The 23411-nt window shown below is 48.6% G+C and overlaps 1 protein-coding gene across 3 annotated transcripts; it reads right to left on the bottom strand.

Annotated features, from left to right (window-relative positions):
- Positions 1 to 316: 316 nt before the first annotated feature.
- Positions 317 to 22870, bottom strand: IL10RB (interleukin 10 receptor subunit beta). 3 transcript variants are annotated; one of them, XM_061193988.1, is made up of 7 exons: positions 22704 to 22866; positions 21313 to 21436; positions 17986 to 18143; positions 16567 to 16733; positions 12676 to 12823; positions 7814 to 7971; positions 317 to 1194 (listed from the first exon to the last, which is right to left on the bottom strand). In XM_061193988.1, the coding sequence occupies exons 1-7, from the start codon at positions 22750 to 22752 to the stop codon at positions 913 to 915; spliced, it is 1086 nt and encodes a 361-aa protein (XP_061049971.1). In that variant the 5' UTR covers positions 22753 to 22866; the 3' UTR covers positions 317 to 912. The 3 variants fall into 3 exon arrangements, with proteins under 3 accessions (XP_061049971.1, XP_061049973.1, XP_061049974.1); XM_061193990.1 differs by having other exon boundaries at positions 16567 to 16667; positions 22704 to 22864; XM_061193991.1 differs by lacking the exons at positions 317 to 1194; positions 7814 to 7971 and adding an exon at positions 9058 to 9156 and having other exon boundaries at positions 22704 to 22870.
- Positions 22871 to 23411: the final 541 nt, after the last annotated feature.

Raw genomic sequence — 23411 nt, forward strand, 5'->3', positions numbered from 1 at the left:
GTGCTGGCACTGGGGTGGGCATTTTTCACCAAGTGTCACTAATCCTTACATCCCCAGGTACAGATGAGGAAACTGAGAGGTTACAGGCTAGTAAGTGTCCGAGGTAGACTTCAAAGCCCAGGGCCTTCTATTCTCTGAAGCTTCCCAGATGCTGTCGGGCCCCTGCTCCCGGCACAGTCCCTGGTTGACAGCAGGCAGGGACTGAGGAACATCCGCTGAATTAATGAACATTAAAGATGGCACACGAGAGCCTGGTTGAATCTGACAATCACACAGATGTAGTGTCATTAAACGAACGCACACGGATTAAACAGAGAATAAGACTTTAATTGAGCACCAGCGCTATATATATAAAATGTGTCCGCACAGAAAAATAAATCCAGTCAAAGTGTCCCTGAGAATCCACGGAGTCTGCGCTCTGTACATGTACAGTGTTTGCTGACGGTTACTTCTGAGTCGAGGCCATTTTTCACATCAGTCTGTCGGCACTCTGGTCAGGTTTTACAGCATCTTGGTTTTACTCTGGTCAGGTTTCACAGCAAATGTTTTACAGCATTTTAAATATTTTTGTTTCTCACCATTTAAAACTTGTTTTTCGTTTTGTTTGTTGGGTCGTGTGGCTTGTGGGATCTTAGTTCCCCGATCAGGGATTGAACCCAGGCCCCAGCAGTGAGAGCGCCGAATCCTAACTACTGGACCGCCAGGGAATTCCCTGGAACTTTTTTATATGAGTGAGCACATGAGGCTGAAGATCATACCTTCAGTGGCCAACTGTTTTTTCAAATCATTAAGGCCTTTATAAGGTGGCTAGTTCCCAAGATGGAGTATTTGTGCCCAGTGAGCCTTTCAAATCCGGCTCCTTGGCGGTGTGGACGTTGTCCCAGCGTCCGAGGCTCTCAATTTGGGGGCTACTCAGCTGGTCTCAGCCCTTGCTTGTCGGCTGCCCTGATCGCCCCCAGAGGCAGGCGTGAGAAGGAGGGGGTCACTGTGCCCGGCTGAGTGTGTTTCCTCCTTGGAGACCAGCTCAGGGGATCGCGGCCCAGACAAGGTGCTGAGGCTGCAGCCCGCCCCGAGCTTCGGCGTGTGGCTTTCAGACACTTCTGTGATGACGCTCAGTGTGTCAAAGACTTCATTCTCAACAGGCAGTGGGAAGGAGAATAAGAGAAGTGTGCTGTGATGAGGGTGGTTCAGAAACTGCCGGAGAAAAGAAAGAGTTACTTATCAAAGCTTCCCATTTCTTTTTCTGGGCTCACAGTTTTATACAGAACTCCTGGCTGGAAAACGCTGTTTTAAAAAAATGTGACAATAACAGTATGACACTTCCTCAAAAAATTAAAAATAGAATTACCATATGACCCAGCAATTCCACTTCTGGGTATACACCCATAAGAACTGAAAGCAGGGTCTCAGAGATATATATATATATACCCGTCTTCAGAGCAACATTATTCACAATTGACAAAGACGGAAGCGGTCCAAGGGCCCATCCATGGAGGACTGGATAAACAGAATGAGGTCTAGCCATACAATGGAATATTTTCTGCCTCAAAATGTAATGAAGTTGATACATGCTACAACGTGGATGAACCTTACGCTAGGTGAAATATGCCAGACAGAAAAGGACAAATAGTGCATGATTCCACTTATACGAGGCACCTAGACTAGGCAAATTCACAGACAGAAAGTGATGGTGGTGGCCGGGGCCGGGGGGAGAAGGGAGATGGGGAGCTTTGTTTATCGGATACAGTTTCTGTCTTGCAAGATGAAAGGAGTCCTGTGACTGGAAGGTGGTGAAGGTTGTACAACAATGTAAATGTACTTAATACCACTGAACTGGACGCTTAAAAGTGGATAAGGTGGTAAATTTTATGTTATGTGTATTTTACCACAATTTAAAAAATGCGACAATAAACCTGCATCTCATTTGCTAAGTGATCACAGGTCCCCCTCTGAGAGTTCCTCTTGTAAACCCAGAGGGAGACTTTAAGGATGATCCAATGCTCTGGGGCTGACACAGCCTGGGCATCCTTGCCTCTAGGAAGCAGGGATGCTGTGAGCACGGGGTAGATGTGTCTTGGAATAACAGTCAGTCTCCCGTGCATCCTCAGGCTGAGTTGGGGGCCCTCTTTGGTGCTCCCCAGCAGCCTGTGTGTCCCTCTGTTTCAGCCCTCAGCTCCGTGGCACCCAGTGTGGCAGCCACCAGCCACTTGAAACCTGGCTGGTCTGGATCTACGTGTGCTGGAGGTGTAAAACACATACCTGATTTTGAAGACTTCGTATGAAAAAGAGAATGTAAATATTTCAACAATTGAAAAAAATAATTGATTGCATGTTGAAATGATATTTGGGATATATTGGGTTGTATAAAATGTATTATTAATTTCCTCTGTTCCTTTTTACTTTAAAAATAACTGCGGCTACTAGCAAATTTAAAATCTATGTGCTTTGTTTCCATCTAGCCCATTTTATGAACGATGACGCCTCAGGGTGTGTCCCTCCCAGCAGACGGGCTAGTTACAGACAGGAACCAGAGTCTAATCATCCTTGTCACTCCAACACTTCAACCATGAAGATGCCCATGTATGTTTCCTGAAATATCTGCTGAGTGCACGTTCTCCACTTTTCATCCTTGTAGGTTCACCAAGGCTCTTAATCTTCAGGATGAGGTGCAGAAACATTCCTTAAAGCGTGGCATTTTTAACTTCTCCCCCTCAGTTGGTTCCACCTTTAAGGGATCAGTTAAGCCTTCTGAAGGTAATTTCCATACCTCAGCCCTTTAAGACGACTTAACCTAAATTCTACCCTCCCCCACCCCCATCAGCCGACAGAAGGGAAAGGGAGGGGTCAGAGGAATTTCGCCCAGATCTGTTGTGCAAAGGCGGTAGCTGGGGGGAGGAGGGACCTCCCCAAATGCTCTGATCCAGCGGAGCCACGGGAACAGACTGGAAGCTACCCTTGACTCTCCTGGGAGACAGGAGAGGAGAGAACAAAGCAAGATGTGCTAAATGTCAAGAAAGCAAATAGCAGGCTGGTGGCCGGCTCAGTGTATCCGTGGTGGGTAAACCTCCCTATGGCTTTTTCAACTAAAAGTCTCCATCCCCAGCAAATCTCCCTCAACTCAAAATTATGGTTAATGAATTCTCTGCATTTTGAGTCAAACTGGAGAATTTCATGATCTGAGGACCCTGATCTGCTCATGGGTTCCTGGCACTTCCTTCGCCCTCACTCCTCTGGCCCCTCTCCAGCCTCCCCCGCCCACCCATACTTCTCACTGGTCCACAGTCAAGCCTGCCAAGTCTTCTAGCCTTGGAGGCCAGAGCTCCTGTCAACTGACCCCTTAATTAAACTCGTCTCTGGCTTTGATTTGCCTGATACCACATTGTTGTCCCATCTGTCCTTTCCTGTCTGATGAGTCCCTTTGATGGTGAAGGCAGAAGCAAAAAAGCAGGTGCATAGTTTTGCTTCCTCTTGGCTCTCCATTTACAGAACACCTCCTACACAGAGCAAAGGGCCCGCCCCTCTTTGTTCTTCCTGCCCAAATACGGCTTCTCAGAAGTGCCCCTCTAGAAGGTGCGCGTCTCATCCTGGTGCTGCAGTCTCGCTGGCACTCTCGTGAGAAGGTTCCGGCCGCTCTGAATCTCTTGCCTACAGTCACGCGGTCCACTTTCTATCCATGTCAGGAGCTGTGCTGCCCACACTTGTTCACTGGAGCTGAAACAGCTCCCCGCCAAGTCCCCGTCCAGGAACTGCCCTCCCCAGAAGGGAGCCGCCTTGTGCGAGTCCTTCCCAGGGGCAGCCGGGACAATGGACCGGCCGCTGTGGGAACAAAGGCCCGACGTCAGCTACCACGACAACACGTTAACAGGCCCAGGAAAGCAAGAAGCGGCAAGGCCTCCCTAAGACACGCACTTCAGAGGGTGGGGAACTCACCCTGTGAAGAGTCAGGGACCTGTCACATCAGTTTTAGGGATCCCATGGAATAGGGAATGCCAGGACATCCTCTCCAAAGGAAGGGACCGTTATTGTGTCTTACCTGCCACCCCTACCAGGGAAGCACGATGCGAGGTGGGCCTCTTTGGGTTCTGGGGGGCGGCACGTTCCACACCAGGAATATGGCTCCTGGTGTGAGTGATACAGAAGGCCGCCGGCTCTGAGGGGGCCCTGGAGCAGGAAAGGGCCCCAGAGAGGGTACGGGCTTTGGAGCAAGCCGTCCTAGCCACACCTCATGCCGGCTAATGTCGGGGTACGAAGGCCCGGCCTCATCTCCCAGTGACATCTCAGCTGAACCCAGTGAACATGAAGAGGCCGTAAGACCCGGCAGATCCTTGGAGGGTCTGTGGTGGGAAAAGAGGCTGAGTGGAGTTTATGGCAAATCCCAAGAGGAGAATCACTGTGTGATCACTACAGTTCTGAGGCCAGGCTGGCCACCTGCAGCAGAGAATTATACCCTGTTTGAAAACAGCTCTGGGAGTATTGGCCATGGGGACTTGGGAGAGACAGACCCTTGGGCCACAGGACACCAGGTGACCGTGCCACCTAGAAGTGACCCTCACGAGGCCTGCCAGACCCACCAGGTCCTGAGGTGGGGTCAGAGGGCACACGTGCAGGCGGCCCGGCCTCCCCTGCACCTACCCCTCCTGCACCAGCACATCTGTCTCTGCTCACACCATGACCGCGCCGGGGGACGGGTCCTCATGACCAGGAGAAGCAGGAAGAGGCCAAACATGGCTCACAGGGAGGTCAGCGTGGCACACGGGCACAAACCAAAAATGGCCCACAGCTGCACTGGAGCCCCAACTGGGGGCCCTGAATGGCAGTGGGGAGAAAGCTCCCAACAGGCAGAGCTCTGGGCTGTGCGTCTGGTCATCCCCTTTGTGTGGAAAGAAAAGCGGCCCAAGATCAGGTACTCATGGAATCCGAGGCAGGGGCCGATGGCGAGGCTGGTGCTCAGGGGCCAGAGGAAGGGAGTCCAGAAAGAGGCGTGTGGATGGACTATGGGAGCAGCTCCAAGTGGGGAGGTCCCTGGACCACACATGAACTCCGAGGCCCAGAGCGGGGCCCTCTGCCAGTGGAGCAGACGCTCTGTCAGGCCTCAGCGGTGCCGGCCGGGGCCCCGCAGGACAGGGACAGCCAATCATTCCCGAGACAGGTGTCAACTCCAGTCAGAGCGCACTGGTGCCCCTTCCAGAGTCCATGCCTCAGAATGTGACTTTATTTGGAGACAGGTCCTTACAGAGGTAATCAAGTTAAAGGAGCTCATTAGGGTGGGCCCTGATCTGACCTGACTGGTGTATTTAAAGAAGAGGAGATTTGGACACAGATGGGAGAACGCCATGTGAAGATGAAGGCAGAGATGGGGGGATGCTTCTACAAACTAAGGAACCAAAGGTTGCCAGCAACCACCAGCAGCCTGGGGAATGACCTGGAACGGCTTCTCCCTCACAGCCCTTGGAAGGAACTGACCCTGCCAACACCTGCATCTTGGACTTCCAGCTTCCAGGACCTTGAGACAATACGTGTCTGTGGTTTAAGCCACCCAGCGTGTGGCACTCTGTTACGGTGGCCCGTGCTGGCTGACACAGACCTCACGTTACATCACGTCAGGCCATGGGACCCAATGACAGCAGAGGAGGCCAGGAGTGCAATGCCCTGATGGTACTGCATGCTGGGCCACCGACCCAGCGTCTGCCAGCCTGGAAGGACGACGGCCGGCCCGCTGAAGGTACGGGGGTAGGGGGGACTGGGGAGTGGCGCCAGCTTGGAGACGGTGCCCTGTGAGGACCGGGCATTGTCCTCCAGCACCAGGCATGCACTGAGAATCGATGACAGTATGTGATAGTGTGTCCCCAAGAAGTAGAGTACAGGGGTTCAGGGACCAAGGGGTAGAAGCAGGAGTGGCCCTGCCTGCCATCACTCCTGCCGACCCACTTGGGGAACTGGTGTCCATGCAATCTTAGGCTCTGTGAGCTCAGAGCAGGGGTCAGCAAGCTATGGCCCACGGGCCGAATCCATGTTTCTTTGTATGGCTCAGGAGTAAAGAATGGTTTTAGAGTTGTAAGTGATGCCATTTAAGTGGCTACGTAAGTATCTACATAATATCTCAATCTTGGTCTCAAAGCCTAAAACAGTTACTATCCCAGAGGGGGACGTTTCCACCAGGAGACACAGCAGGGATCCCATCGAACTTTAAGTTATAGCTGCCACCTCGTCATGCCAGGATCCTTGTGCCAAGAAACTAGCCAGTAAGGAAAGGAGTCACCACATGGGTCATCAGGAGGAGAAAAGGCTGCTGCTACATGATGGGGGGCACCCAGCTGGGTGATGGGGCATCTCATGGTATTGGGACTTCCCCTACCCAATTCTGATGGCAAGTGGATAAGCACAAGCGCCCAGATCTCTGGTGTCCTGTGACCAGGGGCTCAGTCCTCGCTGAGCGGAGGGTCTGAGTCACCCCATCAGGTCAGTAGCCTATGTCAGCAGCGGCTGGTCAGGGGAGAGGAGCCTCTAGAAGAGAGAGCCGAGCAGCGGGTGTTACTTGTGCCCGTGGGACCAGCTGCAGTGATGGGGCTGGACCTTGTTCCGTTAACCTTCCTCTTGTAACCTTCCCCGGGGGAAGAGATCGACTTAGCTCCTCGAGAAGCTGCGCCCGTGGGTCCCGGTGGTTTACGGGGTGGGCTGGAGTGGACGCTGCAATGCGCCACCCAGAGGTCCTTCAGAAAGGAGGAACTTGCTCCCCTGGCTGCTGGGAGTGGGGCGGCCTCCCCGCTGAGTGTCTCCCCCAAGGTTCCCGGGGCTGAAGGAGCTGCCACACCTAGTTACACCTCCTTCCTGGGGGCGCCCACACCCAGCCCAAGTGTACTGTGGGCCCGCAGGCCCTCTAGCCTCAGCCCTGGACGTCTCTAAAGAGCCACCCCAGCTCCAGAGCCCCTGCAGGACTGGCATCATATCCCTCATCCCATCCTGCTGCCCTCTCTCCCTTAGAGGTGTTACTCCCGAGGCTACCTCCACTAAGACTTCTGAATGCAAATCTCCATTTTAGAGCCTGTTTCCTGGGGAATGAGACCAAAGACAGGTTCATTTGGGGCTGAGCCCGGCATATTTTCATTTCTAAGTGTGAGAGTATAGCCACGATGATTTCATTTCTAAGTGTGAGAGTATAGCCAGGATGATTTCATTTCTAAGTGTGAGAGTATAGCCACGATGATTTCATTTCTAAGTGTGAGAGTATAGCCACCATGATTTCATTTCTTAAGGCCACTTCCGTCCTACAGTCTCTATCCAGGGACATCCTTTCTTCTTCCCAAACCTTTTGAAAGTAGCTTTCTTGAAAAAAAAAAAACTGCTTTCCTAAAGTCTCGGACACACATCCCATAATTTCAGTCGCTCTCAGATATCCCACAACTGAGACCGCTCTTGCCCCTCCCCCCACCCTCTGCCCACGGCTGTTCGCTGGCACTCAGCCTACAGTTTTCCCTCTCTCATCTTTTCTGCTCTGAGCTCTGCTTTACCTCTTCCTGTCCCAGGACCATCACCTTTGCTCCCTGATGACTTGGGGCTCGGGGCAGGGAAGGTCGGAGAAGGAACAAGGTCCAGGTTGGAGGGCGGGATTCGGAAAACAAACCTTTACCCCCTCCCGTAGGGCTGTCCCATGAGCTCAGACTTCCCTGAAGTGGCACCAGGAATGGGACCAGCGTGCAAGGTGTGTGTCATTCTCCAGGAAGCCACGCTGTGCTGAGTTAGGCGGCCCTGACTTAGAAGGACAACTTCCGGTCAGCATTTTCGAATCCACATCCGGCTCCATCCTACTACCTACCTCTTTCAGGTGCTGTGGAAGAGAATTCCTCGGGGGGATGGCATGCTTGGCCTTCCTGTAAACGCACCGCAGCAAGACGAAGCAGCCAATGAGCAGCAGGAGGGCGGCGCACACCGAGGCTCCCAGGACACCGGCCACGACCCAGGAGGGGGTGGTTTCTGCAGGGACAAGGGGCTGGGTCATGTTCTTGTCATGCACAGATTGGGTGACAGTGACCTTAACACTATTTTCACCATCACATCCAATGGTAACCCCTTACCGGTGGGGGGACCCACACGTTTGTCTCGGAAGGCGTGAGGAGGAAACCCAGCAGCTGTTCGAGGATCCAGAGGTTTCCAAGTCTCACCCTTTCCTGTCTTCCTCCAAGTTGGGTTTCTGGCAGGATTGCTGATACACACAAAAAGCAGCAGCCGCAAGAACTCTGATCCACCTTATCTACTCACAGGGTAGCAATCAGCTCCCTGGTGGGGATAAACCTCTTCTGCCTTGAAGCAGAAAACAGGACTCCCTGGGCCCCAGAGCCCCAGTGAAACACACGCGCTACAGCGTTTTGAACTGAGAACTGCACAGATGACCCCACCTGATCCCCTGCACTCAGAGACCTCCCCAACAGCTACTGTGGTCGCCAGCAGCCTAAGGCTGAGCTCTGGGACCACCCAGCACCCGCCTTGAGCTCCTCTCTGGAAAAACTCAAGGCTACCAAAAGAATTCGCCTTTGTTCTGCCAACTCTTGACCTTCCTTTCTCAGTGCATTTTCACAAAAAGCTCAGGACTGTAAATCTTTCCTCTGTCCCTTTGGGACCTATATGTATCTCCTACAACCAAGGAGTGTCTTTCTCAAAGACCTGAAAGCCATTTCTTTGAAATGTCATCATCAGGAAGGAGCGAGCCCCCGTCTAAGAGTTCCAGTGGGACCTACCCTGGCATGGTTGGTGACACTATGATGAACCTCTGGGTCTCCAACCCAGACCTTTTAGCACCTTAGACAAGGACATTCCACAGGCACACCTAGTTGATGGTGACAAAATTCAAAGGATGCTTTTGTGACTCACCAAGAGGGGGAAATGGGGAAGGAGAGCAGACACTGTTTTACGCAGGCTGTGAATTGTGGGAGAATCTAATGATCAACACCCTCTATGTAAGGCTCTCTAACTTGTTTCAGTCTGTCTGATCATGCTGTCAAGTGGACTCCCTTTCTGTTTCACCCACAGGGAAATCGTGCCTTCGCTTACCTATGGGATTAATCTGTAGGCAGTGGGCTTAGATGTTACTTCCTTCCTGTCATTTACTAGCTGAGCAACTTTGGGCAAGTTACTTCACCTCTCTGGATCTTCATCTTCCGTCTGTGAAAGGGGAGAAGAGCCTTTCAATGCTCTCATTGAAAACTTGTGAGGTTTAAATGAGAGAACTATGTTTAAAAAAACCTAAAATGATGTTTGACAAAAGCAGATTTTTCAGTGGGTTATACTTTTCCTTTTTTAAAAAAATTAATTTATTTATTTAGTTTTGGCTGTGTTGGGTCTTCATTGCTGCGCACGGGCTTTTCTCTAGTTGCGGCGAGCGGGGGCTACTCTTCCTTGTGGTGCGCAGGCTTCTCATTGCGGTGGCTTCTCTTGCTGCGGGCATGGGCTCTAGGCACGCGGGCTTCAGTAGTTGTGGCACGTGGGCTCAGTAGTTGCGGCATGTGGGCTCAGTAGTTGTGGCACGCGGGCTCTAGAGTGCAGGCTCAGTAGTTGTGGCGCACAGGCTTAGTTGCTCCGTGGCATGTGGGATCTTCCCGGACCAGGGACCAAACCCATGTCCCCTGCATTGGCAGGCGGATTCTTAACCACTGAGCCACCAGGGAAGCCCTACTTTTCCTTTTCTTTTAAAAAATGTTTGGATTTTGTCAGTTAATGGGTGATCACTTAAGAGTCACGAAATATTTGAAATAGTTCTCTTTTCGGTCAAAGTGTGTGCCTCATGCCATGTTTCATGACATAAACCTTAAGGAATATTTAAATGTATGATTTTAATAATGTCCTTATTAATAACGGTAATGACATCTAACCCATATTGCAGGCTCACTCTGTGCCTGGCGCTGTCCTGGGTGACACCCTTTGATTCCCCTCATTTTGCAGACGAGGCGGCCAAGGCACCAGGCAGTTCAGGATGCGCCCCACACCACTTGTTATGTTGGAGTTCACAGCAGGGAAGGATGGGACACAGGACAACCGGGCATGTACTCAGGCTTGGGGAAAGCAGTTGGCAGGTGTTTAGAGGAAAGAGGGATGATTCCAAGGTCAGGGATTCTAGTCATTCAAGCTGGATGGGGATTCCCAAAGCACAGAATTCTGATTCAAGCACAAATGATTCATGAAAGGAATAAAAAGATAAGCTCTTGTTATTTAACGGTGCTGTTGAGAGGCTTAGCCATGGCAGGAGGAACACAGGCAGGCCGACTCAGCCTCAGATAGAGGTGTGGCACTGGACAGGGAACTACAGAAAAAGAAAGGAGACTGACAGAGAATTCCCTCCAGAGAGACAGCAAGACTTTCCATCTTCTATATGGCTCTGCATTCCTGAGAAAATTTGCTTAATATGATTGTAGAACAGCTTTGGATGGCACTGAAAAGATCACGTGCCTGGGTGAGGTGAAAGATTCCTAGATTCAGGCAAGTAATTTGTGCATTTACAAAACGAGGGAAAAAAACCCAACAACAACAAGATTCAGGAAACTCCAGGCTGGAAAGCTTGATGTGATATCCAGAAAAAAATACAAACATTCTAGAATGGATGGTTAATTGGCTAATTTCAAATACTTAAAAAAGATACGGACAATAACAAAAAATAATAACCTGAGGACACCGAGAAGAAATTAGCTCAAAGTGGCTGCCTTTCCTTTTACTTGTTGGTAAATTATGGCACATTATGGGCTGGTTTTTCCCAAGCTGTTTTCCTTGGAATGCTCATCCTCAAAAAAGATGTTGAGGGCTTCCCTGGTGGTGCAGTGGTTGAGAATCTGCCTGCTAATGCAGGGGACACGGGTTCGAGCCCTGGTCTGGGAAGATCCCACATGTCGCGGAGCAACTAGGCCCGTGAGCCACAACTACTGAGCCTGCGCGTCTGGAGCCTGTGCTCCGCAACAAGAGAGGCCACGACAGCGAGAGGCCCGCGCACCGCGATGAAGAGGGGCCCCCGCTTGCCGCAACTAGAGAAAGCCCTCGCACAGAAACGAAGACCCAACACAGTCAAAAATAAATAAATAAATAAATTTAAAACAATACCTTGTGCCTATGTACTTATTAAAAAAAAAATGTTGAAAGATCAAATATGCTAAAAATGCTAATATATAGGGTGACTTTTCTGAGAGGGAAATGCGGCGTACCATCATTTCCAAGCACATCTGACTACCGGGCTCTTGTTTTGAGAAATATCCCATAATCACTCATGGGACACAGTTGTGACAATGCTGCACTTGGCACTGGGTGTCAGTTTCAGCTGATATTTGCCAAAGTCTTTCATGGTGACTTTGTGGACAGTAAAACAAAATAGCTTACATAATAGTCCACTATATTCAGGTGGATTGGTGAGCAGTAAGCAACTAGTTAACCGGTCCAGAGGAAGGTGTATCCTAGACACACCAACAGTTTAAACAACAAACTGGTAAGGATCCTGAACCTCCTACCAGCAAATCAGTTGATGAGACAAAGCAAAACAGTGAGAGAAATACGTTCAATGACAAAAACCAACATTCACGAAGAACTTGATAAGCTGAAATGATGAATCACCGTGATGGCAGCACTGCAACTGCCTCAGAACTGCAGTGACACAGAAGATGAAAAGTTTTGCTCTCTCTCTGGAGGGAATTCTTTATTACTCTCCTTTGTATTTCTGTAGCCCCCCAGATCAGCACCTTGCTTCCAGGAGGGCCTCCGTAAATGAAAATGGTCAGGAGCGGACCTGCATGTATGCATCCTTTTGTGGTCTGAGCTGGCGGAGCCTCTGGACATCTTTAAGTAACAAAAAGGCCCCAAAAGGCCTGACGTTTGTACACAGACATCTAGGCCACAAGTTTTTATCATTCTGTACGCCAATGCAATGCATCCGTACAAAATTACTCAGTGTCTAGGCCATCTGGTACCCTCCCCCTTCCTCTTTTCCTCCTTCCCTTCCTCCTTCCCTGTGTTTTTTTTTTAAGAAACACCAAGCATGGAGGCACTCTGCTAGACACTGGGGTACACATCGTATGTGGGGGGCTGTGTTGAGGTCCTGAATTCACGAGGAACCCTAAAACCAGCTTGCTGAGGACAGGGAAGGGTTTTCCAAACTCTTCCCACCATGCGCCTGAAGGAACTGGAGATGTGCAGCCTCGGAAGGAAAGACTTCTGGCGGGGGGTGTCAGGGCTCGACCTTGGCTGGGTGGGCTTGGGAGGACTGAGACTTGCTTCAGGGAGCCCAAGAGGACAGAACGAGCACACTGGAGGCGGACGTGTGGAGGGAGACCTCAGTCCCCGGACGGAAGGACCTCCCATCAATCCCTTTGGTCTAGGAGTGAACGAGCTGCCTCAGAAGGTGGGGTCTCCTTCCCAGCATGAGGCGGTCAGTCACGGCTGAACTGGGTTGGAGTTTGAGACGGATGATGATCTCTAAGGAGCCTTCCGGCCCTCACACTCTCGCGGAGTCTCTAAAGCTACTTAAGATGCTCAGAGGAGGGACTTCCCTGGCGGTCCAGGGGTTAGGACCCCGTGCTTCCACTTTAGGGGGCGTGGGTTCGATCCCTGGTCGGGGAACAAAGATCCCACAAGCTGCATGGTGCCCCCGCTTCAGAAAAAAGATGCTCAGAGGAGACAGAACTGCAGACGGTGCATCTCGAGACTCACCGGCAGCGGTTGTTTGCTCACAGACAGGCTCACTCCACTCCCCAGTTTTGTTCCGATCAGGAAGAAACCCTCGAACTTGAACACAGTAAGTTGTGTGTGACTCAAGATTTCGGAGGACCTCGAAGTCATACTGACCAGTAGCTGGAAACTAGTAACAGAGACAAAAATAAGAACATGCCTCAGCAGAGAAGGGACGTCATCTTTTATTTTCTCCCCCCACTTACTGGTTATAATCTTTCCTTCAGGCTCAAAATAGGAGGATGAAGGAAGCAGGCGCTTCTCCTGGTCGTCTCAGGGGCCCCGGAGACCATTCTAAGGTCGGGGTGGGCAGGGCAAGGACTGACCACGGTCCTGCCAAACCACCTCATGCCCTGAATTCTCCAGTTTAAATGACACGCAAGCCATCCCACTTCCTTTTTTAAAAAAAATAAACCAGTTGTATGGGTTGAATTTCGCCCCTCCCAAATTCGATGTTGGAGTCCTAACCCCTAGTACCTTCGAAAGTGACTTGGTTGGATAGTCTTTACAGATGTAATCAAGGTAAATGAGGTCATTAGCGTGGGCCCCAATCCCATACGACTGGTGTCCTTACAAGGAGAAAATTTAGACACAGACGTGCACACAGAATGCCACGCAAGGATGAAGGCAGGGATTGGGGTGATGCCTCTATATACTAAGGACCCAAAGATTGCCAGCACCCACCAGAAGCTGGGCGAAAGGCCTGGAACAGATCTTTCCTCGTAGTCCTTAGAAGGAACCAATCCTGCTGACACTTTGATCTTGGACTTCCAGCCTCTAGAACCTTGATACAATACATTTCTGTTGTTTCATCCACCCAGTTTACGGTACTTTGTTAAAGCAGCCCTGGTGAATGAACATACCAGTCATCTACAGTAAGACTCAGTGTGATTTTCTAAGTCCAGAGCATGTTCCTGACAGGGCTGCCTGGGGGTCTCCTCTGAATTACTTCTCCATTCACGAACCTGAGCTGCCTGCCCCCAGCAGCTCAACTCCCCTTGAGGGCACACCCCTCAGCCTAACTCTGGTGGGGGCATCCCAGACTCATCTTAGTTTAATTTAAATATATCATAATTGATGATGTATTTCTGAATTTGAGAAACCAAAATAGTTTACAGCAAAATAAAGGGAATTAAAAGAGTACATACTGCCTGTTATTTCCAGCATGGTTACAATTTCCTCATAGAAGGGCCTTATGAAAAATCTGTTACGTGAATAGGAGCTGCAATAGAAAGTGAGCACAGACTCTGTTTTTACTTTAGTAATTGGTTACTTTTCTTTGGGGGCTGGGCCTGCTGACAGCTTGATTCCTTTACTGTATAAGAAGCTAAGTTCACTGAAGGTGAGAATTGGATTTTACCAATTGAAAACATGAAGAGTACAGTATAACTTCTAATCATTAAAAGCAGAAATAAAAACAAAAAACCCCTGGCTTTCATTTCCAGGAACCCAATACTTCTAAAACCTTACAATGCATTTTTTTCAAGGCTAAACTCAGAGGCTGACACGTCAGAAGCATACATGGAAGAGCGTGGCATGGATGTGAGGGCTTTTCTAGCCTTTTTTTGCTTCTGGACAACTCCTGATTTTACCTTCTCACTTTCTCCCATCAGGAAGAAAGAATTTCTAAACGCTTTTAATGCTCTTAGCTCGTGACCTAATATGGCACTCTCTCAGAGACACGTGCATTCTAGAAGGGAACCATTTAATCTTATTTCTTTCAGGCTGCTGTAACAATACCAATGGCTGGGTGGTTTATCAACATTTATTTCCCACAGTTTTGGAGGCTGGGAAGTCCAAGATCAAGGCACTGGCAGATCTGGTGTCTAAGGAGGGCCTGCTTCCTGGTCCATAGCTGGGTCTTCTCAGGAGTCCTCACATGGTGGAAGGGGCAAGGGAGCTCTCTGGGGCCTCCTTTATAAGGGCACTAATCCCATTCATGAGGGCTCCACCTTTATGACCTAATCACCTCCCAAAGGCTCCACATCCTACTACCATCACATCGGGGATTAGGTTTCAAAGTATGAATTTGCAGGGGAGTGTGGGTGGGGTGGGGAGAGGGGGAAGGGAACACAAACGCTGAGTCTATAGCACCTATAAACTGGTAAAGGTGACACTGCAGGCACAGTGAGGGAGGCACTGGGGAGCAGGCAGCCTTTCCAACACTCTGTGTGTCCCACCAAAGTCTTCCACATTGCAGGCAGAGTGAAGGCACAAATGTGTAACCATATGCCTGTCCTGAGGGCATATTCTAGGTAAGAAGCTAAAGACATAAACTGGGTTTTGAATTTCATGCCTGGGGCAGGAGGCACTCAGGCCTGGTAACTGTGGAATCTGATCCTTAATCACAGTAGGCTGCTAGCTCCAGGAGTTATCTTCGCACCCCAGACTTTAGCAGGGACACTTTCATTTGATAAGTGACCATAAAACTTTCTGTGTTGCTTCCTAGGTACACAAATCCTGGGTTCTTGACTATAAGCAAAATCATCTATTCTGTGAAGAAGGCAGATACCCTGCGTCAGTTAACGAAGCATTTTTAAAAACTGAAGTATAGTTGATATACAATATCTTATTGGTTTCAGGTGTGCAACATAGTGATCTGACATTTACATAGTTACAAATTGATCACAACAGAGAATTTTTGGGGGGGGGGAATTAACTTGAGATTTTTGGGGGGCTACATAGTATGTAGATATAAATTTAATTACATCATTCCTCAGACAATATACACGGGTGACCCCTTCTTCCCAAACACTTGAGAATCAGTGATAAAATCAACATTTAATGCAGAAGAGATAACATACGCATAACTTAACTTACATAAAATATACGTAAGTTAGTTTAGGACCACAGATGGCATTCAACTCAGAAGCACTAAGTGTAAGAGTTGACCAAAGATGAATGAAAATAGCCTTAACAGGTCTACACAAGGGGACGGGAACCTCACGTATTGACCTTACCCATTGTTCAGGTTAATGGGACAAGCTTACTTTTTTCATTATGTCATTAAATTCCTCAACAATCCTATAAAGTAGGTTATTATCCTCACTTTATTAATGAAGTGGATTATATGCCCATTTTGCAGACCTGAGAAGCTGAGGTCAAGAATGTGACTAGAGTCACACAATGGCAGGGGCAACGTTCCAACAGGATCTTTCCACTCCCAGCCCATGTTGTGAAAGGCACTGTCCCTGGAAGAGGAGGAAAGCAATGGGGAAAAGTGGGGTCAGTCCAGTAAAATGTGACACCCACCATTCATCCAGGGCTGGGGCTGCCCTGGCCACGGACTTGACTATTCTGTGGTGTACTGGGGCCTCATGCCATGAAACAGTAGACATTCACTGATCACCTGACTCTGCTGACTCCAAGTTCCGCCAGCCAACAGCTGAGTCAGCTCTGCCTTCTCAGGCAACTTCCCTTTGGGGAGAGAAAGGCCTGAGCTCCTGCACCAGCACCCAGGAAGTCTGCTCTGTGCATTGCCCTTGTGGACTGGGAAGCACGACCTGACATACCGGCCATCCCCTACAATGGGAAGCTTCTGGAGCTCAAAGGACCAGGCCTGAGATCCTCTGGACCAGTGGTCCCCAACCTTTTTGGTACCAGGGACCAGTTTTGTGGAAGACAATTTTTCCAAGGACCAGGGGCGGGGGGGATGGTTTCGGGATGATTCAAGCGCATTACATTTATTGTGCACTTTATTTCTATTATTATTGCATCAGCTCCACCTCAGATCATCAGGCATTAGATCCTGGGGGTTGGGGACCCCTGCTCTGGACCATAAGGTGCTGCCACCTGGCAAAGCCTCCCTCCGACCAACACTGAGAAAAGGAGAGGGAGCTTACATCTGCAATGCATGTGATTCGCCATGCTTACCTTTTCGTCAGAGCCATTTTTCCAATATTGCACGTGATAAGTCCATGAGTTATAAATATTCCTCATGGTCCATGTTTCAGGTTCATTCTTAATTTTCGGGGCTAAGAAACGCATATGTAAAGAATTAGCAAGTGCTTCTACTTGGATTCTGGGAGGTCCGATAATGGCTAAGTATGAGAATAAAGCAAAATGACAATCAAAATTCACATGTTAAAAACATCAACATTTATTTTTCGTAACTGGGCAGACCAACTGGGCTACTGAAGTACTCTGCCCTGTGATACACTGCTGAGGTGACGCTGACAGACGTGGCTAAGGAGGATTCTTGGATTTTGTTTCTTAAAAAAAAAAAAATAATCTTTTAATCTTTGCCTTTATTAATCAGGTTTAGTCCACTTATGTTTACTGTGATTTGATATATTTGGAATTATTCCAACTACATTACTTTGTGTTTTCTGTAAAGACTCCCTTTTTTTTTTTTTTTTTTTTTAAAATGGCTTATTCCTCTCCTCTTTTTTTCTTTCTGTTGGGTTGAATTTTCTTTATTTCCATTGCTGGGTTGGAAGCAACAGATGGTATTTCTATTTTTAGTGTTGAACCTATATAATTAAACCACTTTCCAGCAAATACATTTTCCAACAAAGTCTGAAACTAGATCTTCCCAGACCAGGGCTTGAACCCATGTCCCCTGCATTGGCAAGCGGATTCTTAACCACTGTGCCACCAGGGAAGTCCTGGGCAATCCTTCTAATGCATCTCTCGATCTGCTCTTTGGAGGGCTGCACTTGAGTTTTGTTCATGAGATTCTTATCCTCCTTATTCTCTCAATTGCTATCTGGTGGTTTAATTAGTTTTCAATTCCTGATGTTCTAATGATGTTCATTTCATGACCTCTGGTGGGTCCCCATGACCTTCCAGCTCTAACCTGGGAATACTTTTCTCAATGCCGACCTGACCCAACCCATCTGCCATCAGCTGTATCCGTCCCTCTGTCCTTCATCCTGGGCCAGCTGGTCTTTCTGTCTCTACACCTGCCTAAAATCAGTCTTTATTCTTCTGCTGATTGTATCACATTTCTTTAAGTCATGATTCCAAACTGACTTCCTCCCCCAAAATTCAACACACTAATCCTTCTAGTTTTTCTCATTAACAGCACTGGCCCCAACTCGTTTTTACCCTCGGGGCATTAAAGTCATCAAATTTATATTTAATTATCTTATTGCTTTATGCCTATCCTGTCCTATCTCTCCCACAAACTTCTTTAAGGCCACAGCCCTCTTTATTACATTCCCTAAGCTCCTTGTGCAAGGCCATCCACTTTGCAGCACTCAAAGAATTCTTGCTGACGGGCCAACCAAGGGGGAAATAATCAAGGCAAGATGATGACATAACAACAAAATAAAAACCAAGATGGCTTACTGTCATCCACAGGACAGAAGGTGATGTTTATCCAGTCTGAATGCTCGTCTTCAAATTGAGCCCTGACCCTCAAGGTGTGGTCACCATACTTGGAAAGACTTGAGAAATCACATTCCGTCAAGACAGTACTAGTGCATATATCTTGGAATTTCCTATAACTACAAAATCAGAAGAAATCATGAGAGTTCTAACCTCAGTCGCTCTGAGGCTGACTGGTGCTTTATTCTTCTGCTACCAAAGGATAATGGAGGATGATGAGAGAAGAATAAAGCAAATTCTTTATTGTCAATTTCAAAGAATACTATGTATCATTCATAGGAGCATTTTCCAAACTGTGCTCCATGGAACCTTAATGATCCTTGAGGTATCATAAGACATTTCAAAAATAATCCATCCCACAGTCAAACAATTTGGGGCAAAAACTGGGTGAGACATGAACAGGTGTCTGTCTTCACAACAGAACTGCTCAGAGACTTTCATATCCTAATAAAACGTGTCTTTCCAAAAAGGGGTTGAGTATTCAACATATTTGACCAAGAAAGCTGCCTTCTTTGACTATGTATTTCTGAAACTTGTGGGGCATGGTTTGTGAAATGTTGACATTCACAGATTAGCCAAAATAAGTGTATCACAATGATTTCAAATAATGTCTTGTAAATGACTATTGTTCAGTTACGCTGGAAAAATTATAAAATTCGTTGACCTCAGATCTCCAGCCCTGGCACCAACCCCTGAAAGGAGGGTGGCAGAAACATGAAGTGGAAGGAAAGGAATGTTTGAGAATACCTACCAGGTGCGTGTAACTTAACCTCACAACAGCCAAAGAAGCTATAATTAGCTGACGTAAGGAAATCCAGGCTCTGGTCTTGCAAAAAGTAAGAATTTTGTCTGACTGGCACCTTCCTGTCTTGGTGTCAAAACCAATCTGGCTACCCTAAGAGGTAACAATGAAGGTGATGGTGATAAAAATAATAACAGCCAACACTTGTCAAGCACGTAGGTGTCAGGTAGGGCACTGATTTCGCAGTATTATCTCACTGAATTTTCACAACCCCAGGAGGGTGGAACTGACATCACTCCTATTTTATAGATGAGGCACAGGCGTGGAGAGCCTAAGAAACTCCCCCATGGGACTCAGGTCTGCTCGAAGTCACAGCCCATTGCCTCAGGCACCACCCCACACTCCACTGCACTCTTAGGTGGCAGAGATAATTGGGCTTATGCTATTTTACTGTCTGCTTTTTTCACTTAATAGACCACAAACATTTCTCTAATCAATCAACTCTTCGTGGCTGCCTAACAACCCATCATTGGGGAAATCCAAGGGTCATTTCATGAAGGGGGTTTTCTCACATGTGGCCATTTCTTTCCATGCATTTAAACTAATGCATGAATTGGGTGGAACACAGAGTATTTCAAGAGTTGTTCTGCAATAACTTCCCTTTCATTAGGTCATTTTTATTGCATCTACATATATTTTTCTTCCCATCAAGTAGCTAATAGGATCTACTCCCCATATTTACATCTAATTGTTTTAGATGTTTCCATATTAAAATCACCAAGCCATCCTCTGAAGTCCCCTCCACCACCGGTCACCCCTACCCAATGTACACATACAACAAGAGTTTGTGCTATGCAATTGCTCAGGTTAAATTCTAATCAAACCTTTTCCAGAGCCACAGAAGGGTAATCAGGTTTTTCAGGATAAAATTTCTTCCACACCCAGCACGTGTTTTGTTTTCCCCAGCACAGGCCATGCTTGGTCTGCACGTCTATGCTGAGGAGACCTGGAACCCAGGTATCCATTCTTGGTTACTGGGAGCTCTCATCTAAAAGACAAACACCTAAAACCAAACACCTCTACTCCAATGGCAAAGAAGCAAAGAACAGAACAACAAGAAATAAACCACAGGGGAGAGGGACAGACAGAGAGGGAAGTTCATTTTCCACAGTGAAATCCCTAGAGCTATCAAGACAGAGTGGAGAAAACACAGAGACGAAATTATAAAACCAGTCAGTGCTAGAAAATACACCTCAGGAGAAAAATAAATCTCAGAATGATGCTTATTAAGTCCTTGGGGAAACTGACAAACCTGGAATATGGACTTAAAGGATTGTATTATTGGTGAAGCTACCAAATCTTGATAACTGTACCACAGCGATGTAAAAGGTTATCCTTGCTCTTATGAAGTACACAATGAAATATTAAGGGGCAAAAGCAAGAAAATGCAGCGAACCTTAAAAATTGGTGAATATCGGCTCTTTGGAAGTTCTTTGTATTATACTTGAAATTTTGAAATGTTTTGTTACCTGGGAATTATTTCGAACTAAAAAGTTTTAAAAAAATGTAAACGAGGATTATCTTATTCATCTTTCGCCTTCTTCTCTGACTTAGCAGGCCTTGGATATGTTTGTAAAATAAAGGCCAGGTGGGAGGAGTGTGGGATCCATGGCATCTGAGACCCCCATTTCCTCCCTCCTCACTGAAGGAGTTGTCTGCCTTTGACAAAGTTTCTGAGTCACACGGGAAGTAGGTGTGCGGCTCACTGGCCTTTGGCCTCCTGTTGCTGTCTGCACCTGGCACAAAGGTGCATCATCTGCACTTCAGCCTGTGGTGTACAGTGGCAGGCTGCCAAGGGAGGGCTAGCACAGGGAAAAACCGACAGGCCGGGCAGGTCCTAGGAGGTCAGAGCACCACTGAGGCAATCGTGGTTGGTGATACCCTTCCTTCATAAGCGTCTGCTGTCTTCAGAGGACACAGCCAACAGCCAGCAGCTGTCTTACATTCAATTTCAGAGTAACTGAGTGCCCACTATGCAAATGATCTGCACCCCCCAGCACTGGGGTGTGCAGTTTATAACCTACTGGAGGGGGTCGGTGGTAAGCAAGCAAGGGGCTTCCTGCCTGCTTTGCATACCTCAGTTTTCTTGGATAGCTTCCACTGTTGACTTCTAGCAATACTACTCTAATAACTGGAAGATGGTCACCACTGGCATTTGTCTCTTAAAAAACATTAATAGTGACAAGCCCGATATGTTTGCATTGCAGTAGGCTGCCACGGTGGCCAATGACACTCACCATCTACGTGATAAAATGTCTGTCACACCATGAACCATCACAAGAAAAAGGAAAGAGGATTTTACTTGTCTGTTTTCAGAGAACAGAGCTTCCACAAGAATTTCTGGGACAGAAAGAAGGCCAGGAGAGAGGCTCCCCCTGGGCTGTCAAGGTCACTGGGGTGAGAGCAGTCAGACTCTCTCCTTGGTCCGGCCCAGTGACCAGCCCAGCCAAAGGCACCATCCTCTGCCAAGAGCACCCCAGACGTACCTTTGGTACTGAGCTGTGAAAGTCAGATTCCCCTTGGGAAAAGCAGGCGACTCCCACTGTAGAATGTTCTTGAAATTAACTGAATTCATTCTGACATTTTCAGGAGGTGGCACCATTCCTAGTGCTGTAAAAATAAAGGGGAAAAAGTTGGCAACTCTCTTCCTCTAAAAGGCTGTCCAAGAAAATAACCATATCCAATACTCAGGTCTTCCCTATGGCTCCAAGTCGTCAAATGGGCATGTGGGTGAAGGAGAGACATGCTTTAGCTGTGCTGAGGAGTCTGGATTGTATTTGAAGAGAAGAAATTGCTAAGGGGAGGAGGATAGTAAGAGTGAAGTGGGGATGGCTGAGGGTGACCTGGATTTGGGTGGTGGTAGAAAGGTGTGAAGGGGTGGGTAGATGGATTTTAGATATATTTCCAGAGGTATAAAATCTAGGCTTCCTGATACATTTGGTGTGAAGAAGTAGATGTTAATATCCATTCCTGGCTTAAGCACCTGATGGCCTGACTGGGGCTGGGGACAGGGAAATCAAGAGTCCCAGTTTAGAATCTGCATTAGGTTTGAGATGCTGAAGGATAAGTAAGTCGGAATATCAGAGACAGCTGGATGAATGAGCCTGGGGCACAGAATATAGATTTGGGCTAGAGACAGAAATAGTTGTTAAACTTTTTAATAGAAAATGCCAAACATACACAAAAGTACAGAGAAGAGTATATTACACCGCCACCGGCCCATCACCCAACTAATGCCAACAGATATAAATTTGAGAGTCATGAGCCCATACCCGGTATTTAATGCTAGAGTTCTGCTGATACCCCCCAAAAGGGATAGTGTAGGGGAAGGAGAGAAGAGGGCTCGGGCATGAACTTGGCTGTATGGAGATCTGGTAGAGGGGGAGGATCCCAAATAGAAACAGGCTGGTAGGTAGGAGGGAAACCGGAGAGCAAGGTACCCTGGAAGGCCAGGGATGAGTTCATCAGAAAGGAAGGAGGGATCCATAGTGCTGTTTGCACCTGGGCTGGCAATTTAGAGCAGGACAGGAAGGGTTTCACTGGATTTAGAACTCAGAAACCATAGAGCTGCAGAGTTGAGGGGCAGAATTCAGATCTTGGGGTGCTGGGGACTTAGTGGGAGGCCCTGACGGCCCGCCCAGGCACTAAGTCACTTTGAGTGCGCCTCTGGGGTCCGCTCAGGGGTCGTCTTTGGGGCCATCACTGCCCGACGTCGTAGCCGGGCCTCCTGGTTCCCGAGCGCACCTCGGGTCGGGACGCAGTGCCACGGCGGGGCCGGGTCCCCGCGCAGGCAGCCCGGCTTGGGAAGCGCGCTGGGCGAGTGATTGAGCCGACACTCCGGAGAATGCCCGGCGTCCCCTCCCCGCAGACCCCTCACCTGACACCAGGAGGCAGCCGCCCAGCCAGCTCCGGAGGCTCTGCGCCATGGTCGCGCATGGAGCCCGGGAGGGCGCTCGGCGGACCGCGAGCAGCCGCCGGGCGCCGGGGTACGCACCCCTACGCCCGCTTCCGCGCCGGCGTAGGGGAGATCCGGCCCGCCCACCCCGAGGCTGCTTCCGAGAACCGGCGGGGCGGGGCGACACGAAGCCCCGCCCCCGCCTCGGACCCCGCCCCCGCGCGCCAGTCTCGAGAGGCCGCTCTCACCGGATTGGCAGGGGCAGGTGCAGAGGTGGAAGGGCACTTTCCTCCTCCGGGTGAGTGGAAAACAGACTGTAAAACAGGTTGCAAAACTGTACGTGCCGTGTCCCCATTACGTTAAATGCATGCTTTGAAAGGAGCCGCAAGTTAAATACATACACTCCAACGCCAACCCAGAGGTGATATCTGGATGGTGGTGGTTTACACCATGCAGTATTCCCCAAGTTTTCTCCAGAGAACAGGCACGGCCTCTATAATGCCCATTCCCCGCAAATAAACTGATTTTAAAACACTCCATTAGCAAATCCAGTTTGAGAGGGTCTTCTTTACCGTAACTCCCCCCTCCCCCCAGGGATAAGCAACAACACAAAGCCAAGTCATTTCTTTGGCAATAATCGTTTCTCTCACAACACTGCTGAGAAAGGCCTAATTTCCTCTTTTTCAGCTT

Source organism: Eubalaena glacialis, chromosome 6, assembly GCF_028564815.1.
Source record: "Eubalaena glacialis isolate mEubGla1 chromosome 6, mEubGla1.1.hap2.+ XY, whole genome shotgun sequence".
NCBI lineage: Eukaryota > Metazoa > Chordata > Mammalia > Artiodactyla > Balaenidae > Eubalaena > Eubalaena glacialis.